This window comes from Pogoniulus pusillus, chromosome 37 (assembly GCF_015220805.1).
Source record: "Pogoniulus pusillus isolate bPogPus1 chromosome 37, bPogPus1.pri, whole genome shotgun sequence".
In the NCBI taxonomy this organism is placed as follows: domain Eukaryota; kingdom Metazoa; phylum Chordata; class Aves; order Piciformes; family Lybiidae; genus Pogoniulus; species Pogoniulus pusillus.
Genome location: NC_087300.1, coordinates 4627834 through 4655147, shown reverse-complemented (window position 1 = coordinate 4655147; position 27314 = coordinate 4627834). Strand labels below are relative to the sequence as shown.

General features: G+C 52.8%; 1 protein-coding gene across 2 annotated transcripts in view; it reads left to right on the top strand.

Annotated features, from left to right (window-relative positions):
- GRIK3 (glutamate ionotropic receptor kainate type subunit 3) overlaps positions 1 to 27314 on the top strand; it is a 149377-nt gene that overhangs the window by 113787 nt on the left and 8276 nt on the right. The window contains exons 11-14 of one of the 2 annotated variants that reach the window (XM_064172779.1): positions 7251 to 7474; positions 12461 to 12579; positions 15923 to 16140; positions 26228 to 26450. In XM_064172779.1, coding sequence (XP_064028849.1) covers positions 7251 to 7474; positions 12461 to 12579; positions 15923 to 16140; positions 26228 to 26450 — 784 coding nt within the window. Of the gene's footprint in view, positions 1 to 7250; positions 7475 to 12460; positions 12580 to 15209; positions 15411 to 15922; positions 16141 to 26227; positions 26451 to 27314 lie in introns of those variants that run through there. The other variant, XM_064172780.1, reaches the window with a different exon arrangement.

Sequence of the window (27314 nt, the reverse complement as noted above, 5' to 3'; positions counted from 1 at the left end):
TCGCCCCACCTGGGCTCTGTGTTGCACAGTTTGTCAGCAGAGAATCTCTTTGCCTGAGTCTTCTAAATATTCACAGAATCACAGAATGTCAGGGGCTGGAAGGGACTTCCAAGGCTCATCCAGTCCAACCCCTCTGCAGAGCAGGATCACCTAGAGCAGATCACACAGGAATGCAACCAGGAGGGTTTTGAATAGCTCCAGAGAGACAGTTCCTAGAAAAGGACTTTCTCATGTTACAGAAATCATAGAATCATAGAACCAGGCAGGTTGGAAAAGACCTCCAAGATCATCCAGCCCAACCTAGCACCCAGCCCTGGCCAACTAACCAGACCATGGCATTAAGTGCCTTATCCAGGCTTGGCTTCAATACCTCCAGGGACAGTGACTCCACCACCTCCCTGGGCAGCCCATTCAATGCCAATCACTCTCTCTGCTAACAACTGCCTCCTAACATCCAGCCTGGACCTCCTCTGGCACAACTTGAGAAATGGACCTCATGGTACAGAAATAGACCTCATGGCTTGAGGTGTAGACACCCCCCGCCCCCCCGCCCCCACTGCCCACAGCAGGGTGCGAGCTGGACACGTGGGGAGCAGGGAAGAGGCTCCTTCATGGGCCAGCTATGAGCTGCCTCTCCTGGGCAGTAGTTGCATGTCCCTGCTCTCAACCCTGAGGACACTGCTGCTCTGTCCTGACAAACATGGGCCTGGGCACAACCCCAGGGTGGCTCAGGGAGCCCAAATGCATCCCAGCCACAGCTCAGCAGTCTCCAGAAGATGCATGCAGACTGCAGGAGCAGGTGTGCAGTGGAGACTTTCATTTTCTTTCTCTTCCTCTTATCAAAAACACATCTTATTTTCTAAAACCTCCTGGGACAGGGAAGCTCCCTCTGCAGCAGCAGCTGCACTTTTCCCTCTGCAGCCACTTCTAAAAGCCCATTAAACACCACTAAAACTGTCGTGGCAGCTTTCCTCTCACTGCTGCCAAGGAAAAGAAGTCACCTCATCTGAAACCTCCACTCGCAGCCAGAGCTCGCTCAGTTTCCTAATTAGATATTTTGCCTTCAGCACATCCTGTGATCCCAGAAGCCCAGGCAGGGAGGTGAGGTGTTGGGTTGGGATTTTTTTTATGAATTTCTGATTCCCAGAAAAAGGTCTCTTGAAGAAAAGATGAGGCCAAAATTAATCTGTGATCTCAGTGGCGGCGCGAGCAGCCCTAGCGCCGTGACCCAGCTCTCTGCTCCTCCAAACCCAGCTCAAGTGCTTGCAGCCCTTGAACCACCTCTCCAGTTGCTGGCAAGCAGCACTACAGGCTGGGGACAGAATGGCTGGAGAGTATCCAGGAAGGAAGGGACCTGGGGGTACTGGTGGATAGTAGGCTGAAGATGAGCCAGCAGTGTGCCTAGGTGGGCAGCAGAGCCAATGGCATCCTGGGCTGGCTCAGGAACAGTGTGGCCAGCAGGACAGGGGAGGTTATTCTTCACCTGTACTCAACGCTGGTCAGGCCACACCTTGAGTAGTGCGTCCAGTTGTGGGCTCCTCCCAACAAGACAGATGTTGAGGTGCTGGAAGGTGTGGAGAGAAGGGCATCAAGGCTGGTGAAGGGCCTGGAACACAAACCCTATGAGGAGAGGCTGAGGTTGTTTAGGCTGGAGAAGAGGAGGCTCAGGGATGACCTCACTGCTGTCTACAACTACCTGAAGGGAGGTTGTAGTCAGGTGGGGGTTGGGCTCTGCTCCCAGGTAAGCAACAACAGAAGAAGGGGACACAGTCTCAAGTTGTGCCAGGGGAGGTCTAGTCTGGCTGTTAGGAGGAAGTTGTTGTCAGAGAGAGTGATTGGCACTGGAATGGGCTGCCCAGGGAGGTGGTGGAGTTGCCATGCTTGGAGGTGTTCAAGCAAAGCCTGGCTGGGGCACTTAGTGCCATGGTCTGGTTGGTTGGGCAGGGCTGGGTGCTAGGTTGGACTGGCTGAGCTTGGAGCCCTCTTCCAACCTGCTTAATTCTATGATTCTATGTTTTGAAAGTGTTGCCTAAGTGAAAAGGGGACGAAAATAACCCCACGTAGGTAGCAGCTGTGCTGCTGTTGCAGCTCATGTGAGGAGAATGCCTTTGCTGGGTGAGTCACTTCAGAAGCCGAGCAGAGAGGGAGCATTGTCTGGTGGGGAGGATGCGCAGCGAGCTGGGAGCTGGGAGCTGGGCTGTGTGTCCAGATTTGGCTTGTCTGCCCTAAATGACATTGGACAAGTTGCTTCTGTGCCATGCTTCCTCCATCTGTAAAAGGCAGATGATAATGATGATGTCCCTCGGAGGGACACAGGGATGCTTAATCAGTTTGCAGTCCTTGGACAGCTCCCCTGGAGAAGCAGCAGCGCAAGGGCAGGCAGGGACAGCCCGCGGGGGAGCAGGACGCTGTGCCACGGGGAAAGTGCCACAGGCTCTGCAGAGCTGCCCAGGGAGCTTTGCTTCCAGCAAACTCCACAAGGCTCAGACACAGATCTGATGGCCTCTTACACAACAGCCTGCCCGAGTTAGCCAAGTGACAGCGTCCCAGCAGAGGGGACCACTGCTGTGCGGTGCTGAGTGATGTGTGTGTGACACAGACACAAAGAGAGCTGGGGCCCAGGCTGCTGTCCCCAGCAGCTCTGGGACATGGCTTCTGCTGTCCCGCTGCTGGGAGCAGGGTTTGTAGCTCTCACCTCAGAGTGTCTGAAGTGCAGGGCTCTGAAGAAGGAAATTGCTCCAAAGCAGGGCATCAGATACAGGGGAGAGAAGCCAGACTGTGGTTTAGTCCCAGCCACATCACCTTCAGTCTCCTGCAAGATGTTAGAGGCTTCTTGGGAGGCTTTCAGACATTCCCAAAGCTGTGGTCAGCTGGAAGAGGCAGACCAGAAAGATGCTACAGGGAACAACCTCACTAACACCAGATTCACGATCAGCCTGCAGCGAAGCACTCCTTAGCTAATCACTTCACTGCACAGCAGCAAAGGACCAAATGCCCTCTCCTTGCAAGTTTTGCTGCAGCACCAAGGTTGCTTTCTGCTTTCCACCAGCAGTGCTGGGTGCAGGCCTCAGAGTGATTCATGAGCACTGCCCAAAGCCCATCTGAAGCCATTCTTTTCTTCATCTGCATGCCATTGCTTTTTATAGCTGTGTTTATGCAGAGCATTAAAAAGTGAAACTGCAACCAGATGGGGCCCTTCCTCGGCAGCAAAGCATCTTCAGATCATGTGGGGAAAGGAACAAAGCCACTGGCACTTGGCAATGGGCAAGTTCAAACTCATTTCACACCCAGTAGGGAGAGTGTTGGAGGCAGCACTCAGACAAAGTCATGGTGATAAAAGCAGGGTTGGCCATGCCGTGGGTTTGATGTCTGAGCTGGCTTTCCTCCAGACCCATTGTTTCTTTCTCAGAAAGAGTTGAGATCACTCAGGTAGGAACAGAAAGCAGAGAGGGTTTTGTGAGGTCCAAACACCCAGCAAGTTGTTGAGCATGAGAGTGGTGAGAGGCTGGAATGGGTTGGTGGTTGAGGCCCCATCCCTGGAGGTGATTAAGGCCAGGCTGGATGAGGCTGTGGACAGCCTGATCTAGGGTAGGTTGTCCCTGCCCATGGCAGGGGGGTTAGAACTGGCTGATCCTTGTGGTCCCTTCCAACCCTGACTGATTCTAGGATTCTAGGATTAACTCTGTGCACAATGTCTGTGTGTTGCTGAAGGGTAACTGGTGTGAGACTCAGCCCCCAGGCTGTGACTGCTCTGTGATGCAGCAGCTCTGGTACAGGCTTGTCCTGTGCTCAGGAGAGGCTGCTCCAGAGGTGGAAGAGGTTAAAATGGTGATTTCTGTCACTGGGAAAGGCTGAGAGCAGGGGGAGCAGCTGATGTTTTGCACCAGGAACAGCCTGATCTGAGGCTGAAATTGGTGACAAGAAGATAAGTGAAACCAGGAGGGAAAATACAGAACAAGAAGCTGGGTGTGGGTGTTGGCCAGGGCAGGCCAGGAAGGTAATTTGGGTGCTCCAGGGGTGATGGTGCCTACCAAGCTGAGGTGTACATCACAGCACTGATGTTGGGCTGTTTACAGGGTGACTTCTCACGGCTCGTTTGGGGTCAGGCAGCATCCTGCCTCCCCTGTCTCTCTGATCCAGACATGCCTGCCCATGGGCAGTGATGCCTTGGGCTATGATCCTTTGTAAATTCGCTTTGTTTCCAGTCTGGCCTTCAGCATAAACAAGAAAAGCAACAGCAGTCAGAGCAGCTCTCAGCGTGACCCTGTCTTCCAGGTCCCAAGTAGCAGATCTGGGGAGGACAGCCTCATGCAGTCAGCTGCAAAAAGCCTGCCCTGCTGCCTTTCATCTGCTGCTCGTCCTTCATCACAAGAAAATCCTGGGTTGATGGAATTCAGTCCATTCCCTGGAGAACCTGACTCTTTCCTCACCATGGCAGCTTTTTTGTCACTCTGCCTGCTGCACAGCAGCCTCAGTGGAACGAGCAGGGAAAGCTGAACCCACTCACACTGGCATGTGAGGAGGTTTGGGGTGCTCAGGTGACACAGAGATGCTCCTGTGCCATAATAAATGGGGAACAGCCTTAGACATCCTCTCTCTACAATAATCATAGAGTCATAGAATCAAGCAGGTTGGAAGAGAGCTCCAAGCTGAGCCAGTCCAACCTAGCACCCAGCCCTGGCCAATCATCTAGACCATGGCACTAAGTGCCTCATCCAGTCAATGGCACTTCCCTCTCTGCAGAACTTACAGAAGAGATTACAAGAGGCTCAAGAGGACTTCATGGTCCTTGTTCCTTCTCTTCAGCTCACAGCTAGGTTTGCCCTGCCAACATCTGTCCTTAATTTGCCAGGGATATTACATCAATTAACAGGAATGGTCTCTAAATTAGGCCTGCAATAGGAAGAGCAGCTATGAAGGGCTTGGTCCAGCCACTTAAAGCTGATCCCTGAGCAGGGGGCCCATGGTGACAGGCTGAGGTGGGACCTTGCTCTCCTCAAGGGTCACTTCTCGCTCTGAGCCTTTGCTGGTCCCTGGCCAGCAGGAGGGGAGGCAGCAGGCACAGGGCAGTGCACTGAGACCCTGCCAAGGCAGCAGCCCTTCTGCCCCCGAGCCAGGGCTGCAAGAGGGAGCAGCTGTGCCTCGTTGTACCCAGCGCTGTGGGGTAGCTGTGCCCAAGGGTGCTGATGGGACTTGGGTGGGGCAGAGATGGGACCTGGGGCTGGAAGCAGGAGAGCAGAAAATCTCTGGCTGTGGTGGTGGCAAAGGGCCCAAGCGTGGAGGCTGCCAGCCAGACACCTGAATAACAAGAGAATCAGTGAAATGTGCTTTATTTACCCATCTCTTAGGCAACACACATCATTAGTTTGTGTAAATACCCAGCTCAGATTGACAAAACAAGCACAGAGGCAGCTTCCCTTCCTGAATCAATATTTATCTTGGGACTTCTGCTGTTGCAGGCTCTGCTGTGAGTGGCAGAGGTCGGATGCTGCAGGATTGCCACAGTGACTGGGGCTGTGCAGGAGCCTCTCTGACCCCAGGGGCCACATTCCCTTGATAAGAGAGAGCCTGAAGATAAGCCTTAGCATTTCCTGGCTAAAGCCAAGCACCTCTGCAGAGCACAGGCTCCTCCAGACACCAAATGCCCACTCAGCTCCCAGCAGTTCCAGCCAAGTGAAAACCCTCCAGGGCTGGTTGAGTGAGGAGATCCAAACCCTCTGAGGTGTGCTAGAGAAGTGTCTGTGTTTGGTGTGTAGCTGCCCTGACAAAATCCATCTTTTTGGCCTCAGTTCAGCAGAACACTTAAGAACACACACCCAGGAGGCTTGGAAGGTGTGCAAGCTGCAGTGAAACTGAGGTGTGTGCTCAAAGGGATTTGCTGGCCAGGGGCAACTGCAGTAAGTCCTCACCGTTAAGAAATCCATCCCCCTGCTTTGCAGCAGAGAGAAGCAGCCAGGGCCTGCTAATTGACTTCCCAGTTTGTAATGTCAAAGCAGGACAAATGAAAGCTTCACCCTTGGTGGGGTTTGATTTAGATCCTTTCAGTCAGCAGAGCTTTAATTAAGGGCCACCTTCAGAAGAATCTGCATTGATAAAAAGGGTATTGAAACACAGCCCTGTGGTGTCTCCAGCAGCTGAGAACACCTGACTGGGCTCCCAGTCCCTGCTCTGAGCTGCCTGTGCTTGGCACTGGCTGCCAAGGGGCACAGGGCTGTGGTCAAACCATGGGAGCTGCTGAAATGACACTAATGTTTTATTCCTCCACTGAAAGAGTTTTGATTCTTGGGCATCCTTGCAGATTCCTCTCTGTTTTTTTTTTGTGGCTGGGCTGGAGCTTGCTCTATCATCTTGACAGATTTGGCTTGGGATCCCTCTGGCAGGCAGTGGCTGCCAGTGCTGACCACAGAGCTGCTCATTTCTCTCCTCCTCCAGAAACATCCACAGCCAAAGCCTTCGCTATCTGCTGCAGCTTTTCCAGGACACCCACACAGAGGTGATGGAGGAGCTCAAAGCTGCATTTCTTTTGCCAGTTCTGCCTTGTGACTTTGGAGCTTGATGAGCCACAGCTCTAAAGCCTGCTGTGAGGTGGCGACAGCAGCCAAGCTGCCAACCTGCTGGGCACCCTCTGATGGAACAGCCCCAAGGACACAGGCTCTGCTCTTCAGAGGCAGAACTTCACCACCTCAAGCCAGGCAGCCAGCACTGCCTGCCCACTCCCAGCCCCTCCCAGACCTCCCATCCACTCCTAAAGCCCTTTTCCACTACTAAAGCCCCTGTTCACTACTAAAGCCCCTGTTCACTCCTAACATCCTTGTCCACTCCCAAACCTCCTGTCCTTCAGCTCCAGCAACATCACCAGAGCTGCAGCTGGCACCAAAGGGCTCACTGGGAAAGAAATGTTCCCATTTCCCCTCAGCTTTGACAGCTGCCAGTGATTGAAGTGGACATTTTCTGTACCAAGGCAGCTGAAATTCTATTTCCATTTGGACAGTGAGAGGGAAAGGGCACAGCCAGGGTTCAGCTGAAGCAGCATGTCAGAAAAAAAGAACATTTTCACCCTTGTTAGAGAATTCCTCTTCACTCAGGGCCTCCAAAGCTGCCTTCCTCAGAGATCAGACCCCTCTTGCACAGGCTGTGGGCTGTGTTTGAGGCCACTGCTGCAGTGTGGCCGCTGTGGAGTGGAAGCAGCTCGGTTCTAACTCGTTGCTCTCTCCTCCCTTTGTGTCTGCCTCCCTCGGTGCTGCCCACAGAAAGCTGACCTGGCCGTGGCTCCTCTCACCATCACCCACGTGCGGGAGAAAGCCATCGACTTCTCCAAGCCCTTCATGACCCTGGGGGTCAGCATCCTCTATCGGAAGCCCAACGGGACCAACCCCAGCGTGTTCTCCTTCCTCAACCCCCTGTCTCCTGACATCTGGATGTACATCCTCCTGGCCTACCTGGGGGTCAGCTGCGTGCTGTTTGTCATAGCCAGGTAAGGGAATGCCTCTGCCACCCCACCCCTGCCACCATCCTGCATCCGCTGCCACGCCACAGAATGCCCTCCCACGCTCGGCTCCGTTCGCTGCCTGGTTGCAGGGATCCAAGCAGCCAGTGGGAGCTGTGGCATCGAACCCAGGCCATTGAGGACATCCCTTCTGGTCTCTTGGCATGGAGCTGCTCACAGCTGCCAAGCTCCTGTGCCCTGTTCCCTTTCAGCCCAGGATCTCAGAGCGGTGGCAGAGGTGATGCAAAGCCCATGGTGAAAATCAAAGAGAACCTATCCTCAGGGGAAATCTGTTTCCTCCTCCAGCAGCTAGAGCCTGTGTTTTATCTTTGTTCCTTCCCCAGCTGAACGTGCTGGTGTGTTTGCTGTGTGACACAGAGCTGCCAGCCCCTTCTGCTCTAGCAGGGCAGCAGCTCCACAGATCTACTCATTTCCAGTACAAAAGGATTTTAAGATGTGCTTTCTTTTATGGTTTTAGAAGCTCTGCTGCCTTTTGCTTTCATCAGCACCTCCTTGGGTAGCTTTCATGCTCCTGTTGGGAGCCTTCTCCCCCACCTTCTCCAGGAAGCTGCCCAGCCTCCCTGCTGGATGCTGGACACAAAACTGCCATGTCCTAGACCATTTCCAGCTCCTATCTTAGAATCCTCCACCAGCAAAGCTCCCTCAAACCCTCCCCTGTAGCAAAAGAACAGAGAACCCATTGCTACAGCTCAGACAATGTGTCTGTTTACAACATTAATATGCATCTAATTAGCATGTTTAAAACCTCTATATTTAAAAGCAGAGGAATTTGCATACATTTGCATGTGTTATTAATTTCAGAGAGTCTTTGATGAGGCACACACAGAGTCCAGGGCTGCTCTCAATACGTGATTCCACCTTTGCAAACCAAACCAAAGCTCTCCCCTCCCTCCCTCCTCTGGGTAGTCCCCTCCCTGGCACAGCCCTTGCTGGATGTTTCCACCCTCTGCAGAGTCACCACGGCCATGGAAGGTTCCCAGGCACAACCTGAATTCAGAGGCTTCTTCCTCATTTCTCCCAGCTCAAGCTCTGCCAGCAGAAAGCTGAACCCCACAGCTCGGGCTGGGGCTCTGCACAGACCCCAGGGGCGGCTGTGCTGGGCTCTGCTCAGAGCATCCTTCAGCAAGCAGCTTCTCTCTAAAGCACTGACATCAATCAGGCAGTCAAAGGCAAGATTAAATAGGAAACTGCAGCAACCAGAATCCATTAACCCTCATGTTACAACAAATATGTAATTTCCAACATCCCTCAGGTCCACAGAGGCATTTAGAGACGATTTCCTGAGTTCACTGTGTAATATCCTGATTACACAGAGCAGCAGTTGTCAAAGGGAACTGGGCTTGGCAGACAGTGCTGCTGTCCCAGACCAGCTGGGATGCTAAAGCAACTACATCTTCTGAGCCTTCCTCTGCAGAGGTGCAGAGCTGGAGAGGCTGCACTTCACTCTTGGAGGACACAGAAGGCTCGAAGACACCCACAGAGGGAGTAAAACCTGAAGATCTGTGGCTTTGCCTCTGCTTTTGTCCTGAAATGAGTTTCAGAATCTCTCTACACCATACCAGTTATGATGTAATGCAAAGAGTTTTCCCTCACTTTTTGGCTGAAGCTGGACCTATAAAATACAGAATCGTAGAATCAGTCAGGGTTGGAAGGGACCACAAGGAGCAGCCAGTTCCAACCCCCCTGCCATGGCCAGGGACACCCTACCCTAGAGCAGGCTGCACACAGCCTCAGCCAGCCTGGCCTCAAACACCTCCAGCCATGGGGCCTCAACCACCTCCCTGGGCAACCCATTCCAGCCTCTCACCACTCTCCTGCTCAACAACTTCCTCCTCACCTCCAGCTTTGCTCCATTCCCCCCAGTCCTGGCACTCTCTGACAGCCTCAAAAGTCCCTCCCCAGCTTTTGTGTAGCCCCCTTCAGATCCTGGAAGGCCACAAGAAGGTCACCTGGGAGCCTCCTCTGCTCCAGCCTGCACAGCCTCAACTCTTTCAGTCTGTGCTCACAGCAGAGCTGCTGCAGCCTCTGAGCATCCTCCTGGCCCTGCTCTGGACACTCTCCAGCATCTCCACAGCCCTCTTGTAATAGTGGCTCCAGAGCTGGTTGCAGTAGTCCAGGTGGGGTCTCAGCAGAGCACAGCAGAGGAGGAGAATCCCCTCCCTGTCCCTGCTGGCCACACTTCTGCTGCTGCAGCCCAGGCTCTGCTTGGCTCTCTGGGCTGCATATTGCAAGTCCATTTTCTTTTGCATGTGTTTTGGTGCTGACATTTCTTCTGTCTTCCCCCATTCACAGGACACCAAGTGCTTAGTGTTCATTAAGGGCTGTGCAGAAACGAGCTCTTTACACATAAAGATGGAAATGAAAAGAGATTCCCTAGGAAAATATTTACTGCATTCAGAAGTCAGGGAAACAACATCTGCCCTGACCCCACTGAAGCCTCTGAAATTCAATTCTCAGGAGAAAACCACAGCCCAGACAGCAAAGCCTTAACTCAGAAACATGAGTCTCCTGAACTGGGCATCAGAGTCCTCTGCTGATGCTATAATCATAGGTCAATGCCACTTAAAACCAACTTAGGGAGTATTTAGAGGCAGGGGATGGATGGATTTGATCCATCTCCCCTTTTAATCAGTCCCTGTAGTTAATGATGGAGCTCTGCCTCTACCCACCCCAGCCCCCACAGAGCCATAAGCAGTGGCAATTGAGAAGGCTTCCTGGGGCTGATTTATCTGGTGACCAGCTCCAGGTTGTGAGGGGGATGTGCAGCTGGCTGACCTGAGCTGCCACCTCAGCCTCACACGGCCCTCAAACTACAGCTAATCACCTTTGGGCAGGTTTAATGCTTCTCCTAATTGCAATGAGGACTGGGGGCACCCAGGAGCCATTTCTCTGGAGGTGCAATTTAGCCTCAAAAAGTGGTTTGTGTTTTCTCTTTTAAACCTGCTCTGAACTGCTCCCCTGTCAAGAAGAGGAGACAAGAAAATAGGCAGCATTTGTGACCAGCTAATCCCCAGGTGCTGTTAAAGGGAACCAGCCCATGGAGGATCTTCAGCAGCCCCCATTTATTATGGCTCCAACTGCATGGGGTCAACCAGTTTGGCTTGCTCCTTCCTTCATTACCCTCAGCTTCTGCTAATGGCCTCTCTGGCTCTTCAAGCACTGGAAGCTCTGTCCCTGCTTTGCAGCTCTCTGAATATTTCTCTGTCATTTGAGCAGCATCAGTAGGTTCCCACTCACAGGCCTTGAAGTTCTTCAGCCTGTCATCTTGTCAGGCTCATTTGATCTCACCAATTCCCTTTCTGGTTCATATTCTTTCATTGGCAGCCTCACCCCCACCCCCCCACCCCCAAAAAAAAAAGAGAGAAGTTTTAATCTAATTCCTGAACTTTGGCTTCATTTGACAGAAGGGGCTTAGGCAGCATCCTTCACACAGCTCTGCTGTGGGTTCACAGGGTCTCCAGAACAGGCAGCACACAAAGCCAGCTCTGAATGCAGCCCATTTCTTGCCTGCCATTTGAACAAAGCAGAGGGAGGAGGCAGGAAGAAGGACCCAACCATCACCTGGCTGGACCAGCAGGACTGTCAGGGTGAGCCTGAGGGTCCCCATTGCAGAAAGGCAAGAGAGAGGGCAAGGAGGAGAAGTTAAACTGCATCTTGCAGCTGGAAAATAGCAGCAAAAGCTGGGACAGATATACCCAGGACTGCACCAAGTCCATCCCCACGATGGGAGCTTCCCCCAGACTTTGCCCTGCCCAGTTCATGGCCCAGGGACCACAGCTCCCTGCTGCTGGAACGTCCCCAGGTGTCAGGCTCTGAAGAGAGTCCCACAGCCCCACTGTGCAGAGCAGAGGCTGGAGGAGCTTTGTGCCAGCAGGGACAGAGCTAAGGATCTTCTCTCCAAATCCATCCAAGGGGTGGCTGAGGGCCCCAAGACATCTCCTTGGGTAGCAGCATCTGCCAGAGAACCTCAGAGAAGTGTCTCCTAAGGCAGGCTGTGGGCTGGGTTTGCAGAAAGGGCTGCTGTGAAGCTACAGGGATTTCAGGAAGAAGTGGAGATGGTAATTAATGCCTGGTTCAAAAGCAATTAGACCAATTATGTTTTAATTTAATCTCTGCAAAATTTGGGACTCTTAGAAAACGTAAATAAACAGCTCTGAAAATATTAATGTCTCTCCTGTTGAGCATCCTCCTCAGAGCCTGGCTGAAAGAGCTACTTTCACTGCAGCATTTGCCTGTCAGTCCCAGGCAGGGTTTGCAGAGATGATCTCTGAGCATTCCCTGGCTTCCCCCAAGATCTCCAGGGCTGCCCATGGATTCTACCCCACGGGGAGTGAGTGTCCTCCCACCCACTGCAGTGGGGCCAACCGTGGCAGCAGTCCTACATCAGCTCCACATCTGTGCTGGTGTCCTGGGCAGGTAGGATTCCTGCCTGCCAGCAAGGTGGGAACTTCTGGGCTAAATCCCACCCTGATTCCCATGTGCACTGTCAGGAGGACCCCTTGACATACCCTGACTTGTCCCAGCTACTGCTGCAGAATCCCTGTGGAACCTCTCCTCTGTCAGTCTAAAGCATCATGGTTTGGAGCTGTTACGTTTAGAGGTTGTCTGCCTGCACCAGATCCCATCCCATCATCTGCTCCAGCTGCTGCATTGCAGAGATGATCCAAAGTGACCAAAGGCTTTGAGAAAGCAGTCTGAGATCCCTCAGAAGGACCTGGCTTCCCACCTTTCCTTGTTCCATGGTGCAGGGCCTGGGGCTCAGCCACTCTGATCACTCTGGAAAGCCTTGGCTGAATTGGTCATTCCCCCCAGCTAAGCCTCACAGCCAAAAGGGGTCAGCAGCCCCTGCACAGTGCCAGGAGATGCATTAATGTTCCTTTCTCTGCTGTTCCTTTAGGGTTTGGTCAGTCCCCACCCCCACTAACAGCTCTCACTTTCCCTGTGCCACCACAGGTTCAGCCCCTACGAGTGGTACGATGCCCACCCCTGCAACCCAGGCTCGGACATTGTGGAGAACAACTTCACTCTGCTGAACAGCTTCTGGTTTGGGATGGGAGCACTGATGCAGCAAGGTACAGCAGCACCCCCTGCACACACCCCCGGGCCCAGCTTCTCCAGCACAGCCTCTTCTTTCCTGGGGCTTTTTACATTTGAAGTCCATTTTCTTCCCCACAGGAAAAGGATAAAACATCTGAAATGCTCCTCAGCACCAGCAACCATGGAAAGGGTTGGGGAGTGGGACTGGGACTGGGTGGGGGAGATCCTCTCATCCAGTGCCTCCTGGCACCTGCCTAGAGCCCACTGCTCCAGATGGAGATGTGCCACGGGGCACTGCAGCACCCAAGCATGCTGCTCCCCAGGGAGCTGGGTGCATGGCAGGCAGCTGGGGCTGGGGCCAAGGCCAGCAAGGGATCCATCAGAGCAGAACCTCACCAGTCTTGGCTTTGGTTATTCCACACTTTGAACTTCACCTCCATGCAGGCACACAGCGAGCTGGTTCCCTGCACAGCACAGAGGGGGATGTGTGCCAGGGCTGAGTCTTGTCTGGTGTATCTCAGGAAGAGGTCCAGAGTTTTGATGCCAAGAAGGCTAATTGATTCCTTCTGGGTCAGAGTATCACTTTTCACTCCTATTACCCCCCTTTCTTTTTGGCACATGCCTCTATTCCTCTTCTCCACCTTCTGTGGGTCAAAGCTCTGTCCCAGCAGCTCACCCCCAGCTCAGGGCCGGGCTCAGGCCCACCCCAGGAGCTGCAGCTGGCTGCTGGCACAAAGGTGCTACTGCAGAGCAAGATCTGCTGCCACCAAAGCTCTGGCAGGTGTTGGAAGATGCAGCTCCCCAGGCTGCCAACTGGAAGCACAGTTGGTGCTGGAGCAGTGGCATCTTCACAGGTGTGCTGCTGCTGGGTGCAGGGAGCAGCACCCACCCACTCTTGGAGCCCTGAGAAGGAGCACTGCCTTCATCTTCCTCAGCTCTGGGATGCACCAAGCTCAGCAGCCACCCATGGACTCTGTAAAGTCTTACTTCTGGTAATCACAGAATCACAGAAACAGCCAGGATGGAAAAGCTCTTCAGGATCACCAAGCCCAACCTAGAACCCTGCTCTACAGGATTCACCTTAAACCATAACCCTCTGCACCACAGCCAAACCACTCTGAAACACATCCAGGGTTGACTCCACCACCTCCTCCACCACAGAAGTTTCAAAGGCCTTGGGGTAAATGAGGGGAGTTGTCACCAAGCCATACCTGCTGGGAGCTGCAGTATCTCCCTGCAGCTCTGCCTTCAGCTTTTCCTACTTTTGAGGGCTCCTTTCTGGAGACAGAGCAAAGCCCAGGGAGGGAGGGCAGGAGTGGATGCTTGGGGCCTTTTCTGGGAGGGCTGCAAACCACTCACAGAATCACACAATCACAGCACCATGCAGGTTGCCAAAGCCCCTTAGGATCACCAAGCCCAACCTAGAAGCCTACTCTGCAATATTCACCTTAAACCATAGCCCCAAGCACCACATCTAATCCAGCCTTAAACACATCCAGGCTGAGTGACTCCAGCACCTCCCTGGGCAGCTCCTTCCAGTCCCTGACCACTCTCTGTGTAAAAAGCTTTTTCCTAATGTCCAATCTAAACCTCCCCAGCCTCAGCTTGAGGCCATTCCCCTTTGTTCTGTCTCTGATTCCCTGTGAGCAGAGCCCAGCAGCAGCCTCTCCACAACGTCCCTTCAGGCAGCTGTAGCCAGCAATGAGGTCTCCCCTCCAAGAGATCTGTTCGGTTTCAGGCTCTCTGTCCTGGCTTGCTCTGTTTAAATCAGCTCGCACAGAAGACAGCATCCTGCCCTCTGCTCTGTCTCCACTTTCACCCTCATCTGGTCACCCTGCCCCTTGTGAAGTGGCCCAACCATGCCTCTAGCAGAGGGCAGAGGGCACAGCGAGGGCTCTGCCTGGCAGCGCTGCCTGGCAGCTGCTGCGTGCGAGACGAAGGCGTTACTGGTGTCAGACACAGAGACAGGGCCCTTAGCAATGGGATGAGGATGGGATTACATCCCTGCGTGTGGATGGAACAGAGCAAACGGCGCGGAGAGAGACGGAGCGAACAGAGTAAATCCGTTCAGGAGACAGCAGAGGGGGAGCTTGTGAGCAGCTCTGGGTGAGGAGCAAAATTCAGCTGCGATCTAATTGCAGAAAATCCTGGAATAGAAAGAAGTGGAAAATGTCAAACGTTTGTCACACTTTAATTTACCGTGTCCCAGCAGCTACACACAGAGAGCAAAAGCACCACAGCAGCAGCCTGGCGGCTTGCACACCGCTCCCAGCCCCTCCCGCTGGAGCCTGCCGGGGAGATCCTGCCCCCATCCCGGCGGCTCGGGCGGACGATGCCCGCTCCCAGCGGGATGAATCATCCCCTCATCAGATGCAGCTAAACGAGAAAAGCTGCGTTCTTTTTAACTCTGTTCTGCGTCTAAGAAGGGAAACGTTTCAAAGCCAGACTGATGTCACACCACCCCGCGCATCAAAAGGCAAGAGACGGGATGGGAAAGGAGCAGGACCTGGAGAAGAAGCCAAAGCAGCCCTCAAATCCAAGGCTCTTCTGCTTCCTGGTGCCTCGCAGCACTCCGAGAGGAGAAAAGCCACAGCTCTGTGCTGTGCTTTGATGCCACACTGCTTAAAATCGCCTTGCAAAGCCCCATCTTTGTTGTAAATTCCAGGTTGGATATATCCTCTGAACGCACTTGCTTCAAACCCAAAGCCTTTTCCTGGCTTTCAAAGGTATCTTGGGCCATTACAAAAATAGCACAACCCATTTAGTCCTTCCTGCCTGCTCAATGAAAGTCATTCCAGACCTGCTACCCCTTTTTGTGCTGTAACATCTCCTGCTTCCCTTCTTCTAACTGGTATTCAAAGTACTGCACCCTGATAGCTCCTTTCTCTTGCTGTTTGATTCTCCCCCATCCTCCCCCTCCATCCTTTTTTTTTGGGAGGGTGAGTGTCTTTTTTCCCCCCTCCCAGCCTCGTGTATTTGAACACACTCCCCAGAGTGAGTCCTTTGAAAAGTAAATCCGTAGAAAAGCAAAGCACTTTTTAAATGGCAGAACAAAAGGCTCATCAAAGTTCCTAAATAGCTCAGTATTTAAAGCTCATTGGGGGAAAAAAAGCAGCCTGGTTAATTACTTCGGTTGGAACAGCTCCTGCAAACTGTGTGTAACCCAAGGTCAGCAAGAGAGGGGTTTCTACCAATGCTACAAACCCACCCCCCACCCACTTGCTTGCTTCCAAGATGCCTGGGTAATTTGCCTCCAAACCAGTTGGCTTGGCTTGCTTTGCTGCCCTGCCAGGGAGCTCTAATTCCTGACGTGTAGAGGGATGTCTGCAGCAGAATAAAATGGGTCCTTTCTTTTCTCCTTCCCCTGCCCCACCCCAGGCTCCGAGCTGATGCCCAAGGCGCTGTCCACACGGATCATCGGCGGCATATGGTGGTTCTTCACCCTCATTATCATCTCGTCCTACACGGCCAACCTTGCTGCCTTCCTGACGGTGGAGAGGATGGAGTCCCCCATCGACTCGGCAGATGACTTGGCAAAGCAGACCAAGATAGAGTACGGGGCAGTGAAGGATGGAGCTACCATGACCTTCTTCAAGGTGAGACCAGGCAGAGCCTTTCTACCTTCCAGGCAGAGAGGCAATGCTCTCAGGCCAACAAGAGGGAGAAGAAAAGACCAAAGACAAAAAGCCTCCCGAGCCACCGCTGCTGCTCCCTATAAGCAGGTTGTTCAGGCTCTCATCCTTGGCAAGGCTTTGCCACCTGAGCTCACCTAGGTTCAGGTCAGGGCTAGATCCACTCCCTCCCAGGTGCTAATTGAAGTCACAGTTCTGAAATTGCAGTGATTTTACAGCTTTGCAGACTGTACCCAGTGCTGGCTCAGACACCAAAGCCCATGTCAGGGCAGGGGAATCTCACATCAAAGCTCTGCCCCCTGAGTATCTTCCCCAGCTCTACACCTCACCCCCTGCAGCTCCTTCCCTGTTTCTGCAACAAGAGCTCCACAGAGCACCTGGAGCTGAACCTCCAGCCTTCAGGGATGGAGAGGAGAACAAATGAAACCTAAAGTGGGACAGATGCTGCCAAGTGCCCTCCTTTGCCCAGCCTTTTTATTTTACAGCTGAAATATCTTTCTTGTCCTTCAGATATTCACATTAACACAGTCAAGTCTTATTAACCTCTGAAACCCCATGTGAGGTAGCACCACCGAGGCATGGGCACAATTAAATCACAGCAATATCTTCTCTTTAAGGCATAATTAATATCAGAAGTTAGCCAATGCTGCAGAGAAGGGTGCTGAGAGCATTCACATTTCACTATTGCCTCGAGAATGGATAGAAGCAGAGAGGCTCCAAAGGCTCTTTGCAGCAAACTGTGAAAGCAGAGGGGCTGAAGGGTGAGGAAGGAGGGTGAGCAACCCCGGGGGGATCACCTTGGCTGGGGGAGGGTTTGAAATTCAAGGAGGAGCTCATTTCTCAGGGCAAGGTTTGCAATTATCTCCACATCAGTCAAGGATTTCAGTATCTGAAGTGGGCTCCAAAAAAGGTGGGGAGGGACTTTTGAGGCTGTCAGAGAGTGCCAGGACTGGGGGGAATGGAGCAAAGGTGGAGGTGGGGAGAGTCAGGCTGAAGGTGAGGAGGAAGTTGTTGAGCAGGAGAGTGGTGAGAGGCTGGAATGGGTTGCCCAGGGAGGGGGTTGAGGCCCCATGGCTGGAGGTGTTTGAGGCCAGGCTGGCTGAGGCTGTGTGCAGCCTGCTCTAGGGTAGGGTGTCCCTGGGCATGGCAGGGGGGTTGGAACTGGCTGCTCCTTGTGCTCCCTTCCAACCCTGACTGATTCTATGGTTCTATGATTCTGTTCTATGAGTCTAAGCACTGCAGCCCTTGACTGATGTGATGCTCTCCCTGGGTTCTCTGCCAGTAAGGCACTGGAAGAGCAGAGCCTGTGGGGCAGGAATGGAGCTGCAAGAGCACTGGGGAACATTCTTTCCCCTTCCAGTCACCCCAGCTCAGAAAGAGATAGAGGGGCCCAAGTGTGGCAGAGTTCATGCTTTAGAGAGCAGGTTGTGCCTGGAATGCTGCAGTAGCTGGAAGAGGCACAGTGCAAAGGCTGCTGGGCTGGGCTGGAGCAGTTCAGTTGCCAAGACCCATTAATAGAAGCCAACCTGCTGAAAGTTAATGTCAGGAAACAGAAACATTCTTCTGCAGCTTCCCTTGGCTAGGATGTGGTAAAGGAGCCACTGCACTTGCTGAACCTCTGTGCTCCCTTTGCCAGGCAGGAATGCAGACTGGTAAAGAAACAAGGAGGATTTGGGTTGATCTTGAATTCATTCTGGGAGATCAAAATGTTGCCTAGAATAGCAGGTTGCTGCTGGTTGGTTTGCTCTCTGCAGTGGGGCTGGGGCTGCAGTTTTGCCTTTGGCATGGTCAGATGTGTGGTGTTACCTTCCAAAAGCTATAGAAACCTGGAACAGCTGCCAGGAGAGGACAGACTTTTACTGGTGTGCTTTAACTGCTCTTCCCAGGAAGAGATTTACATGGGAATAAAAGGAAACTGCCTGTTTTAAACCCCATCAAGGGCACAGCATATTTATGGTCTCATATCATTATCCATCAGAATCATTCTTTGGCATTTGCAGTGGTTATTGATCCAGTGCCTCTTCCTCTTTCTGTGTTGTTATTATTGCTGTTTGGAGATGGATGCTCCAGGATGTCCCTTCTGACACCTCTGGAGCAGTGTGCACATTCCTGTGGGATGCTTCATTCATTTGTCCTCTATGTACAGAGAGCTACAGCAGAGCCAGAATCTCTCCCACCCCTCAGCAAGGTCCAATGAGGGCAAATCCCCTGGTGCTTGCAGCAGGACTGCTCTGCCAGCCCTGCCTTCATGGGGCACCTGGCAAACTGCAGAGAGGCCCAGGGCACAGAGCAACAGGCACCTCGGGCACCTGCTGAGGATCTGCCCTCCCTCCAGATGGGTGGGACTGAAAGGACTGCCAAGTACATGGAGCTTTGTGCCACCTTCCTCTGCTCTGCTAGAGACAGCTCTGTGTGACTGCAGCTCCTGTAAAGGTCATCCTTGTCCTTCACTGCATCCTTCTTGGCTCTCCCAGAACCTGAGAGGTCTATAAAAGTAGGATCAAAGGCTGCAGAAGGAGGGCACCATCCTGAAGCAGAGCTTAAGGAGTGATGTGAAACAGGAGGAACACAACGACCTTGCACACTTTTCCCTGAGATGCTTCCCAAAGCCCTCATCAGCTTGCTGCCTGAGGTCAGACCGACTGAAGGCTCACACAGCTCTCACTGAAGTGCCTGCAGAAGCTCCCAGCTGACCCAAGCCAAAGCACATCTCTGGAGCAGCCTCGCAGGGAGCAGTTCTGCCCCCACGAAGGCTTTCAGCCCTGCGGCTGAGCTTAACCAGCAGCAGGCAGCAGAAGAGGGAAGCTCTCCCAAGCCTCCTGGCAGGTTTGGATGGCACAAGAAGAACTCTTGAGCAGCTATTTCTTGCAGATCGAGCTGCAGGAATAAACACAGATCAATTAACTTGGGAACAGCATCCAGTGCTCATCATGAATCACACCAGAAAGCCTCACGTCTCGCGGAGGGATGCTGCCTCTGAACAAATGCTGGGTTTGGAGTAGGGCTGTGAGAGTCTGTCTGTGTGTGTACAGATATATTCACTTGTAGAGAAATGTTAAATCCTCAAGAGTAAGTATCTTCACTTAGAGAAAATCAATTTATTTTTTTTTCATACAGGCTGGAATTGAAAATCTTAAGCCTGAAAGTTACTTTCTTGCCCATTTCACTGATAAAAAAGCCTCTGTGTCTTGGCAAGATGCCTTGTAGTGGCTCCTCTAAACTATTCCATTAATTTATTTGGGTGACTGCTCTTGAAGCATTGGTTATTAGAGGCAGCTTCTGAGCTGTGACTCTAAAGAATGACTTCAGAGGCGTCGTGAGTGTGGTGGTGTTCAGAGGGGCTGGCGCTCAGCTCTCGCACCCGCAGCTCACTGAGCCCCGGCGCTGGGTTGATGAAGATGCAGAGCACACAGGCCAGATTCTGATCTGATCTGTCCCACCCAAGATGAAGAGAAGCTCTGTTGGAGTTTAAACCGGTGGAGTGCTGTGGGTAAACAATGACCCTTTGCTCACCAGTGTGGTTAGATGGTCATAATCCACTTCATTTCTGTGACACAGTGACTTCTATGCATTCTAGCAAGAGGCTGCTCCACCAAGAGTGGTTACAGTCAGAGGGTACAGGGTTACTTGTAAGGCATAGATAGGTCAGCATACCATAACAATCTGAGGGTCAGCCTCTGGGGCTGGCTAAACTCTGCCCACCTGCAGCTGCACTCCACCCCTTGCAGCTGCATGTGGAGGGAAGCCACCCTGTGCCTGAGGGACATTGAGATGCTTGAGCGTGTCCAGAGAAGGGCGACGAGGCTGGGGAGAGGCCTTGAGCACAGCCCTACGAGGAGAGGCTGAGGGAGCTGGGATTGGTTAGCCTGGAGAAGAGGAGGCTCAGGGGTGACCTTATTGCTGTCTACAACTACCTGAGGGGAGGTTGTGGCCAGGAGGAGGTTGCTCTCTTCTCTCAGGTGGCCAGCACCAGAACAAGAGGACACAGCCTCAGGCTGTGCCAGGGGAGATTTAGGCTGGAGGTGAGGAGAAAGTTCTTCCCTGAGAGAGTCATTGGACACTGGAATGGGCTGCCCGGGGAGGTGGTGGAGTCGCCGTCCCTGGAGCTGTTCAAGGCAGGATTGGGCATGGCACTTGGTGCCATGGTCTGGCCTTGAGCTCTGTGGTAAAGGGTTGGACTTGATGATCTATGAGGTCTCTTCCAACCCTGATTATACTGTGATACTGTGATATCTAGCTCCCAGGAGGGACTCAAGGACATTCTCAGCACAGTTGCTCATGTTTATCATTTCTGTGTCCTCTGCTAACAAGAATTCTCCAACAAAGCTCCACTCTCATGAACTGGTGTGCAAGGTGTAGGCAGGGGAGATACAGAATCCCTCCCAGCATGAACCGTGACCAGCAGTGCTCAGCCACCGCCTTTGTTTATCAGCAATGACCTCCATCATTCCTAACACTCCAAAGCTCCTGACTCTGGGACTTCTCTGCCAGGAAGAAGTTGGTGTCAGGTCGTTTATCTTAATGTTTCAGAGCAACCAAGCCCTTCTTCTTCATCTCCAGTTGGCAGCAAAATGGGTGCAGGAGAAACTCTCTGCCTTGCTCCAACTCGGTTTCCTTTTACACAGGCAGTAGAAATAAAGAGAGATTCCAGAGGCAATCCCTTAGCCACAGCACAGCAAACACCAGATCAAACCAGTAACCAACCCCAGGAAGGATTCCCCAAGGCAAATCAGAGTCCAACAAAACAAACTGTGCATGCACACAAAGCCCAGAGAAGCAAACACAGTTCCTGTGTGTTCTGGCCTGACCTTGAGCTTGCTACTGAGGTGGGTTTGATTCTGTGGTGCTCAGGTCATGTCCTCCCAAGCCTCGCAAGTGACCACCTCACAGTGCAGCTGCAGTGTTCTGGGAGGAGGAAAGGGAGGAAGGAACAACTTTTCCTCTAACAGGAAGAAATCACAGAATCATAGAAGCAAGCAGGCTGGAAAAGACCTCCAAGCTCAGCCAGTCCAACCTAGCACCCAGCCCTGCCCAACCAACCAGACCATGGCACTAAGTGCCCCAGCCAGGATTGGCTGCAACACCTCCAGCCACACAGACTTCACCACCTCCCTGGGCAGCCCATTCCAATGCCAATCACTCTCTCTGCCAGGAACTTCCTCCTAACAGCCAGCCTAGACCTCCCCTGGCACAACCTGAGACTCTGTCCCCTTCTTCTGTTGCTGCTTGCCTGGCAGCAGAGCCCAACCCCACCTGGCTACAGCCTCCCTGCAGGCAGCTGCAGACAGCAATGAGCTCTGCCCTGAGCCTCCTCTTCTGCAGGCTGCACACCCCCAGCTCCCTCAGCCTCTCCTCACAGGGCTCTGCTCCAGGACCCTCACCACCTTTGTCACCCTTCTCTGGACACCTTCCAGTATCTCAACGTCTCTCTCGAATCAAGGCCCCAGAACTGGACACAGTACAGTGGTTGAGGCTCCCCAGACCAGGGTGTGAGCTGGAGCTGTGCTGCTCACCATGGTTGTTGATGGATGACTGCTCACCATGACTGACAACTGCTTCTGGTCTGGACAAACAGCCTCAACCATCAGCTGCTGGTGCTGGGCTGAGAGCTGCAGGTGGGGAATTCTCACTAAGAACAGCAGAGTTCTTCCCTCACTTTAGCCAAGTTAGAGAAACTAATAGGAAATAAGCTCCTGTGGCAGAGATGAAGGCTTCAACCCAGGGCAAAGCCTGAGAGTGCCCTCCCCAGAGCCAGGTGTGAAGCTGCTCTGCCCATCCTGAGGGCCTGTCCTGCCCTACAGGGAGAGGCTACCACAGCCTTTGGGGCAGACCAGCAGAAGGAGCAGGGTCCTGCTGTGGAGACACAGCCCCTCTGTGCTGAAGGACTCCTGCCCCTGTGACCAGAGCTCTGCTCCCTTTGGTGACAGGCAGCTGTGGCTCAGAGGGGATGCTCCATGCCATGGATGCTCCCACCCAGCACCTCCAGAGCAGGACTTTGCTCAGCACAGCTGGAGCTGGCCCAGCTGAGCTCCTCCTGCATTTCAAACCACAATTACCTCCTTTCAGCTGGTCAGGAGCAGTGATTTAAGAAGAGGAGAGAAAAGTGTTTTTTCTCTTCTAGGAGCCCTGTCTGATGTAATTTAAGTTGCCTGAAGAGCCACAATGCCTCATGCAAGTCCTATTAGCTTCACTAAACACAGCCTATTGATTTTTTTGGGGGCCAGTTTATTTCTCTCTATACTTTAAACTGGGAGAGCATTGATGTTGTTTAAGAGCTCTGTGTCAACACCCAAGGAGCATTAAATGCAGGAAGAGGAGAGAAAAGGAGAACTGCTGAACCCAGAGGCCTCAGATGTGAACTATATAAATGTTAAACAAGTCCTTATCAGCCAGCTGGGTGTGCTGTTCATTTCAATTACCCCATTGTAATGCACAGATATTTAATAATCCTCTTTTTTTGGGGGGGGAGGCTACATTTCTTGCTGCTCTTTGAGGTTTGAAAGATGCCACAAATCTACCTTAGAGGCACTGGTCCAGGTTTTCAAGCGAGGGAGATTAGCCTGCCTCTTGAATGAAGTTTGCTCTGCCACTTCCACTCCTTCATCGAGTGGATTAGAAGGAGCATGAGGCTGAAGGGAGATGAAATGAAGCTGTGGTGCTCAGAGGGATGGAGCACCTCTGCTATGAGCACAGGCTGAGAGAGCTGGGGATCTGCAGGCTGGAGAAGAGAAGGATTGGAGGAGACCTTATAGTGGCCTTGCAGGATCTGAAGGGGGCTACAGCAAGGCTGGGGAGGGACTATTGACAAGGTCTGGTAATGACAGGATGAGGAGGAATGGGTTTAAACTGGCAGAGGAGAGATTTAGAGTAGATGTTAGGAGGGAGTTCTTTACAGTGAGGGTGGTGAGCCACTGGCACAGGTTGAGGGTGGTGAGACCCTGGCACACGTTTAGGGTGGTGAGATCCTGGCATAGGTTGAAGGTGGTGAGACACTGACATAGGTTGAGGGTGGTGAGACACTGATATAGGTTGAGGGTGGTGAGACACTGGCACAGGTTGAGGGTGGTGAGACCCTGGCACAGGCTGAAGGTGGTGAGACCCTGGCACAGGTTGAGGGTGGTGAGACACTGGCACAGGCTAAAGGTGGTGAGACCCTGGCACAGGTTGAGGGTGGTGAGACACTGGCACAGGCTGAAGGTGGTGAGACCCTGGCACAGGTTGAGGGTGGTGAGACCCTGGCACAGGTTGCCCAGGGAGGTTGTGGAGCACAGAAGCACCCAATGTGATCAAAGATGTGATCTTTGTGCCCACGCTGGCACAGTTTGGGTGCTACTGCAAAAGAAATGTGGGGGTGATGAAGCAGCAGTGGAGAGGCTGGGCTGGGGCTCCATCTCCTGCTGTCTCACAGGAGGACAGAGACCTGAGCAAAGATAACCAGAGGTAAAGCAGAGCTTCTGCCGCAGAGCTCCTCTGCAGCTGCAGGTCACCAGCTGCCCTTACTCACAGAGACTTATCAGCCCCTCTGACTTATCAGCCAGCTCCAGGCTCTTGCTGAGCAGCGTGGTGAAGGAGGAGGAGGTTTTGGCTGAGTAAGCTGCCTCATAAAATAGAAGGCAAAAGGAGATGTAGGAAAAAATAAGGAATTAGGTAGAAAAGAAGAGGAGGAGAGAAAGGAGCAGGAGGCAGTGTGAGCATGAGCCTCCGTGGCCCAGTGCTAGTCCAGAGCTCAGCTGGACCTACCGAGCTGATCTGGGGAGAGCTGCCTTCACCCACAGCAACAGCACCACCAGCAAAGGGGAAACACCAGGAGAAAGAGGTGACCTCATTGCTGCCTACAGCTACCTAAGGGAGGCTGTAGCCAGGTGGGGTTGGGCTCTGCTCCCAGGTAACCAGCAACAGAACAAGGGGACACAGTCTCAAGCTGTGCCAGGGCAGGTCTAGGCTGGATGTTAGGGGGAAGTTGTTGTCAGAGAGAGTGATTGGCATTGGAATGGGCTGCCCAGGGAGGTGGTGGAGTCACTGTGCCTGGAGGTGTTCCAGAAGAGACTGACTGAGGCACTTAGTGCCATGGTCTGGTTGCTTGGCCAGGGCTGGGTGCTAGGTTGGGCTGGCTGAGCTTGAAGGTCTCTTCCAACCTGAGTGATTCTATGATTCTATGGAAGCTGACCTGACCTTCCTGGTGACTCTTCTGAAACTGAGGCCAGTTGGGACTTGTGTGACAACCCAGGCACAGACAGCTCAGAAGGTGGCTGTAGTTCATAGAATCATAAAACCAACCAGGTTGGAAGAGACCTCCAAGCTCATCCAGGCCAAATGCTTTGTTTCCAGGGCTGGGGAAGGACACAAACCAACTGAATCCCTTCTCACTGAACACATTTTCTAGAAGAAAACAACATCCCCATGCACAGTAAGCTGGGAAAAAAAAAACATATTCCTCTTGTTTAACAGAATGCCTGCTGATAGTGGCAGAATATCCAGGTCTATTTTTAGCTGTAAGGCAGTCTTGAATATTTCTGTGCTGCTGTTTATGTGGAGATGTTACATTTGTTTGGCAGTTGCACATATCTCAGAGGAGACATCCTTCCTTGTGATGCTTGAGGAAAGACAAAAAACATTATGGAGTGTGTGCAAGAGAGAAAAACATCCCCTCTGAAAGCTTCTTTGTCTCTTCTCATTGTACAGAAACAATTCAGGACAAAACAAAACTCTGGTGGGGAAGCTAAGAGATGGAAACAGGTAGGCTGGTAGCCCACCACAGCAGGGAGTTGTGCAGGGTACCAGGACAAGGGCTTACTGCACCCCACCAAAGCAGATGGACATTTTGGTCCCACTTGCAGAATCTCTCTACAGCTGCCTGAAAGGAGGTTGAAGTGCAAGGTCTTCATTTGGGTCGAGGCAATGCCAAGCACAACTCCTGGCTGGGCACAACTCCTGGCAGAGGAGAGGGACTTGGGGGTGCTGCTGGAGGAGAAGCTCAACAGGAGCCAGCAGTGTGCACTTGCAGCCCAGAAAGCCAAGCAGAGCCTGGGCTGCAGCAGCAGAAGTGTGGCCAGCAGGGCCAGGGAGGGGATTCTCCCCCTCTGCTGTGCTCTGCTGAGACCCCACCTGGAGTACTGCATCCAGTGCTGGAGCCACTATTACAAGAGGGCTGTGGAGATGCTGGAGAGTGTCCAGAGCAGGGCCAGGAGGATGCTCAGAGGCTGCAGCAGCTCTGCTGTGAGCACAGACTGAAAGAGTTGGGGCTGTGCAGGCTGGAGAAGAGGAGGCTCCCTGGGGACCTTCTTGTGGCCTCCCAGGATCTGAAGGGGGCTACACAAAAGCTGGGGAGGGACTTTTGAGACTGTCAGGGAGTGGCAGGAGTGGGGGGAATGGAGCAAAGCTGGAGGTGGGGAGAGTGAGGCTGGAGGTGAGGAGGAAGTTGTTGAGCAGGAGAGTGGTGAGAGGCTGGAATGGGTTGCCCAGGGAGGTGGTTGAGGTCCCATAGCTGGAGGTGTTTGAGGCCAGGCTGGCTGAGGCTGTGTGCAGCCTGCTCTAGGGTAGAGTGTCCCTGGGCATGGCAGAGGGGTTGGAACTGGCTGCTCCTTGTGGTCCCTTCCAACCCTGACTGATTCTATGACTCTATGACTCTCTGGAGTGAGGTGGAGGTTGGTGTCTTCTCCCTAGTATCAGGTGATAGAAAGAGAAGAAATGGCTGAAATTGTGCCAGGGGAGGCTTAGATTGGAGAAAAATTTCTTTGCTGCAGGAGTGGTCAGGGATTGGCACAGGCTGCCCAGGGAGGTGGTGGAGTCCCTATGCCTGGAGGTGTTCTAGATACCTGTGGCACTTCAGGCCATGGTTTAGTGACCAGGGTGGCGTTGGGTTGATGCCTGGACTGGAGCTGTTGAAGCCAAGCCTGGCTGGGGCACTTAGTGCCATGATCTGGTTGCTTGGCCAGGGCTGGGTGCTAGGTTGGCCTGGCTGAGCTTGGAGGTCTTTTCCAACCTGCTTGCTTCTATGATTCTATGATTAATTTGTGTTTTGGGGGGCTGGGGGGGGTATCACTTTTTGCAGAAATCCAAAATTTCCACCTTTGAAAAAATGTGGGCTTTCATGAGCAGCAAACCCACTGCCCTGGTCAAGAACAACGAGGAAGGCATCCAGAGAACCCTCACAGCTGACTACGCCCTGCTGATGGAGTCAACCACCATCGAGTACATCACCCAGAGGAACTGCAACCTGACACAGATTGGGGGTCTCATCGACACCAAAGGCTATGGGATTGGGACTCCCATGGGTAAGTGACACCAGAGGGGGATGGGAAGTGCTCTGTATGTGCTCCAGAGGGGTGCTTGTCACCATAGGTACACCAGATGGGATTCTGACATCCCACTCCCAGCAGCAGGTTTCCAAATCATGGAGTAGAATCACAGAATGGGTTAGGTTGGAAGGGAGCTCAAAGCTCAGCCAGTTCCAACCCCCTGCCATGGGCAGAGACACCTCCCACTAGAACAGGTTGCTCAAGGACTCATCCAGCCTGGTCTTGAACACCTCCAGGGAGGTTGTGGAGCACAGAAGCACCCAATGTGATCTTTGATCTTTGATCACATTCTGTGCTTCTGTGCTCCACAACCTCCCTGGGCAACCTGTGCCAGTGTCTCATCACCCTCACTGCAAACAACTTCTTCCTAACATCCACTTTCAATCTCCCCTCTGCCACTTCAAACCCATTCCTCCTCCTGCTGTCATGACAAGACCTTGTCAATAGTCCCTCCCCAGCCCTCCTGGAGCCCTCTTCAGATCCTGGAAGGCCACTCCAAGGTCTCCTCCAAACCTTCTCTTCTGCAGGCTGCACAGCCCCAACTCTCTCAGCCTGTGCTCAGAGCAGAGCTGCTGCAGCCCTCTCAGCATCTTGGTGGCCTCCTCTGAACTGGCTCCAACACTTCCATGTCCTTCTTGTGTTGGGGGCTCCAGAAGTGCACAGAGGACTCCAGGAGTAAAATGCCATGTCCTGCACTGCCTGCCTGTGGGACAGAGGCCTGTGCTGTGTGATTTTTATCTCACTGTGCTGGTTTGAGGCTAATTAGTATATTATAATAAGAGAAATTAGATCATTGGTTGTAAAAAGAAAATAATGATAAAGTCACAGGCTCACAGGATG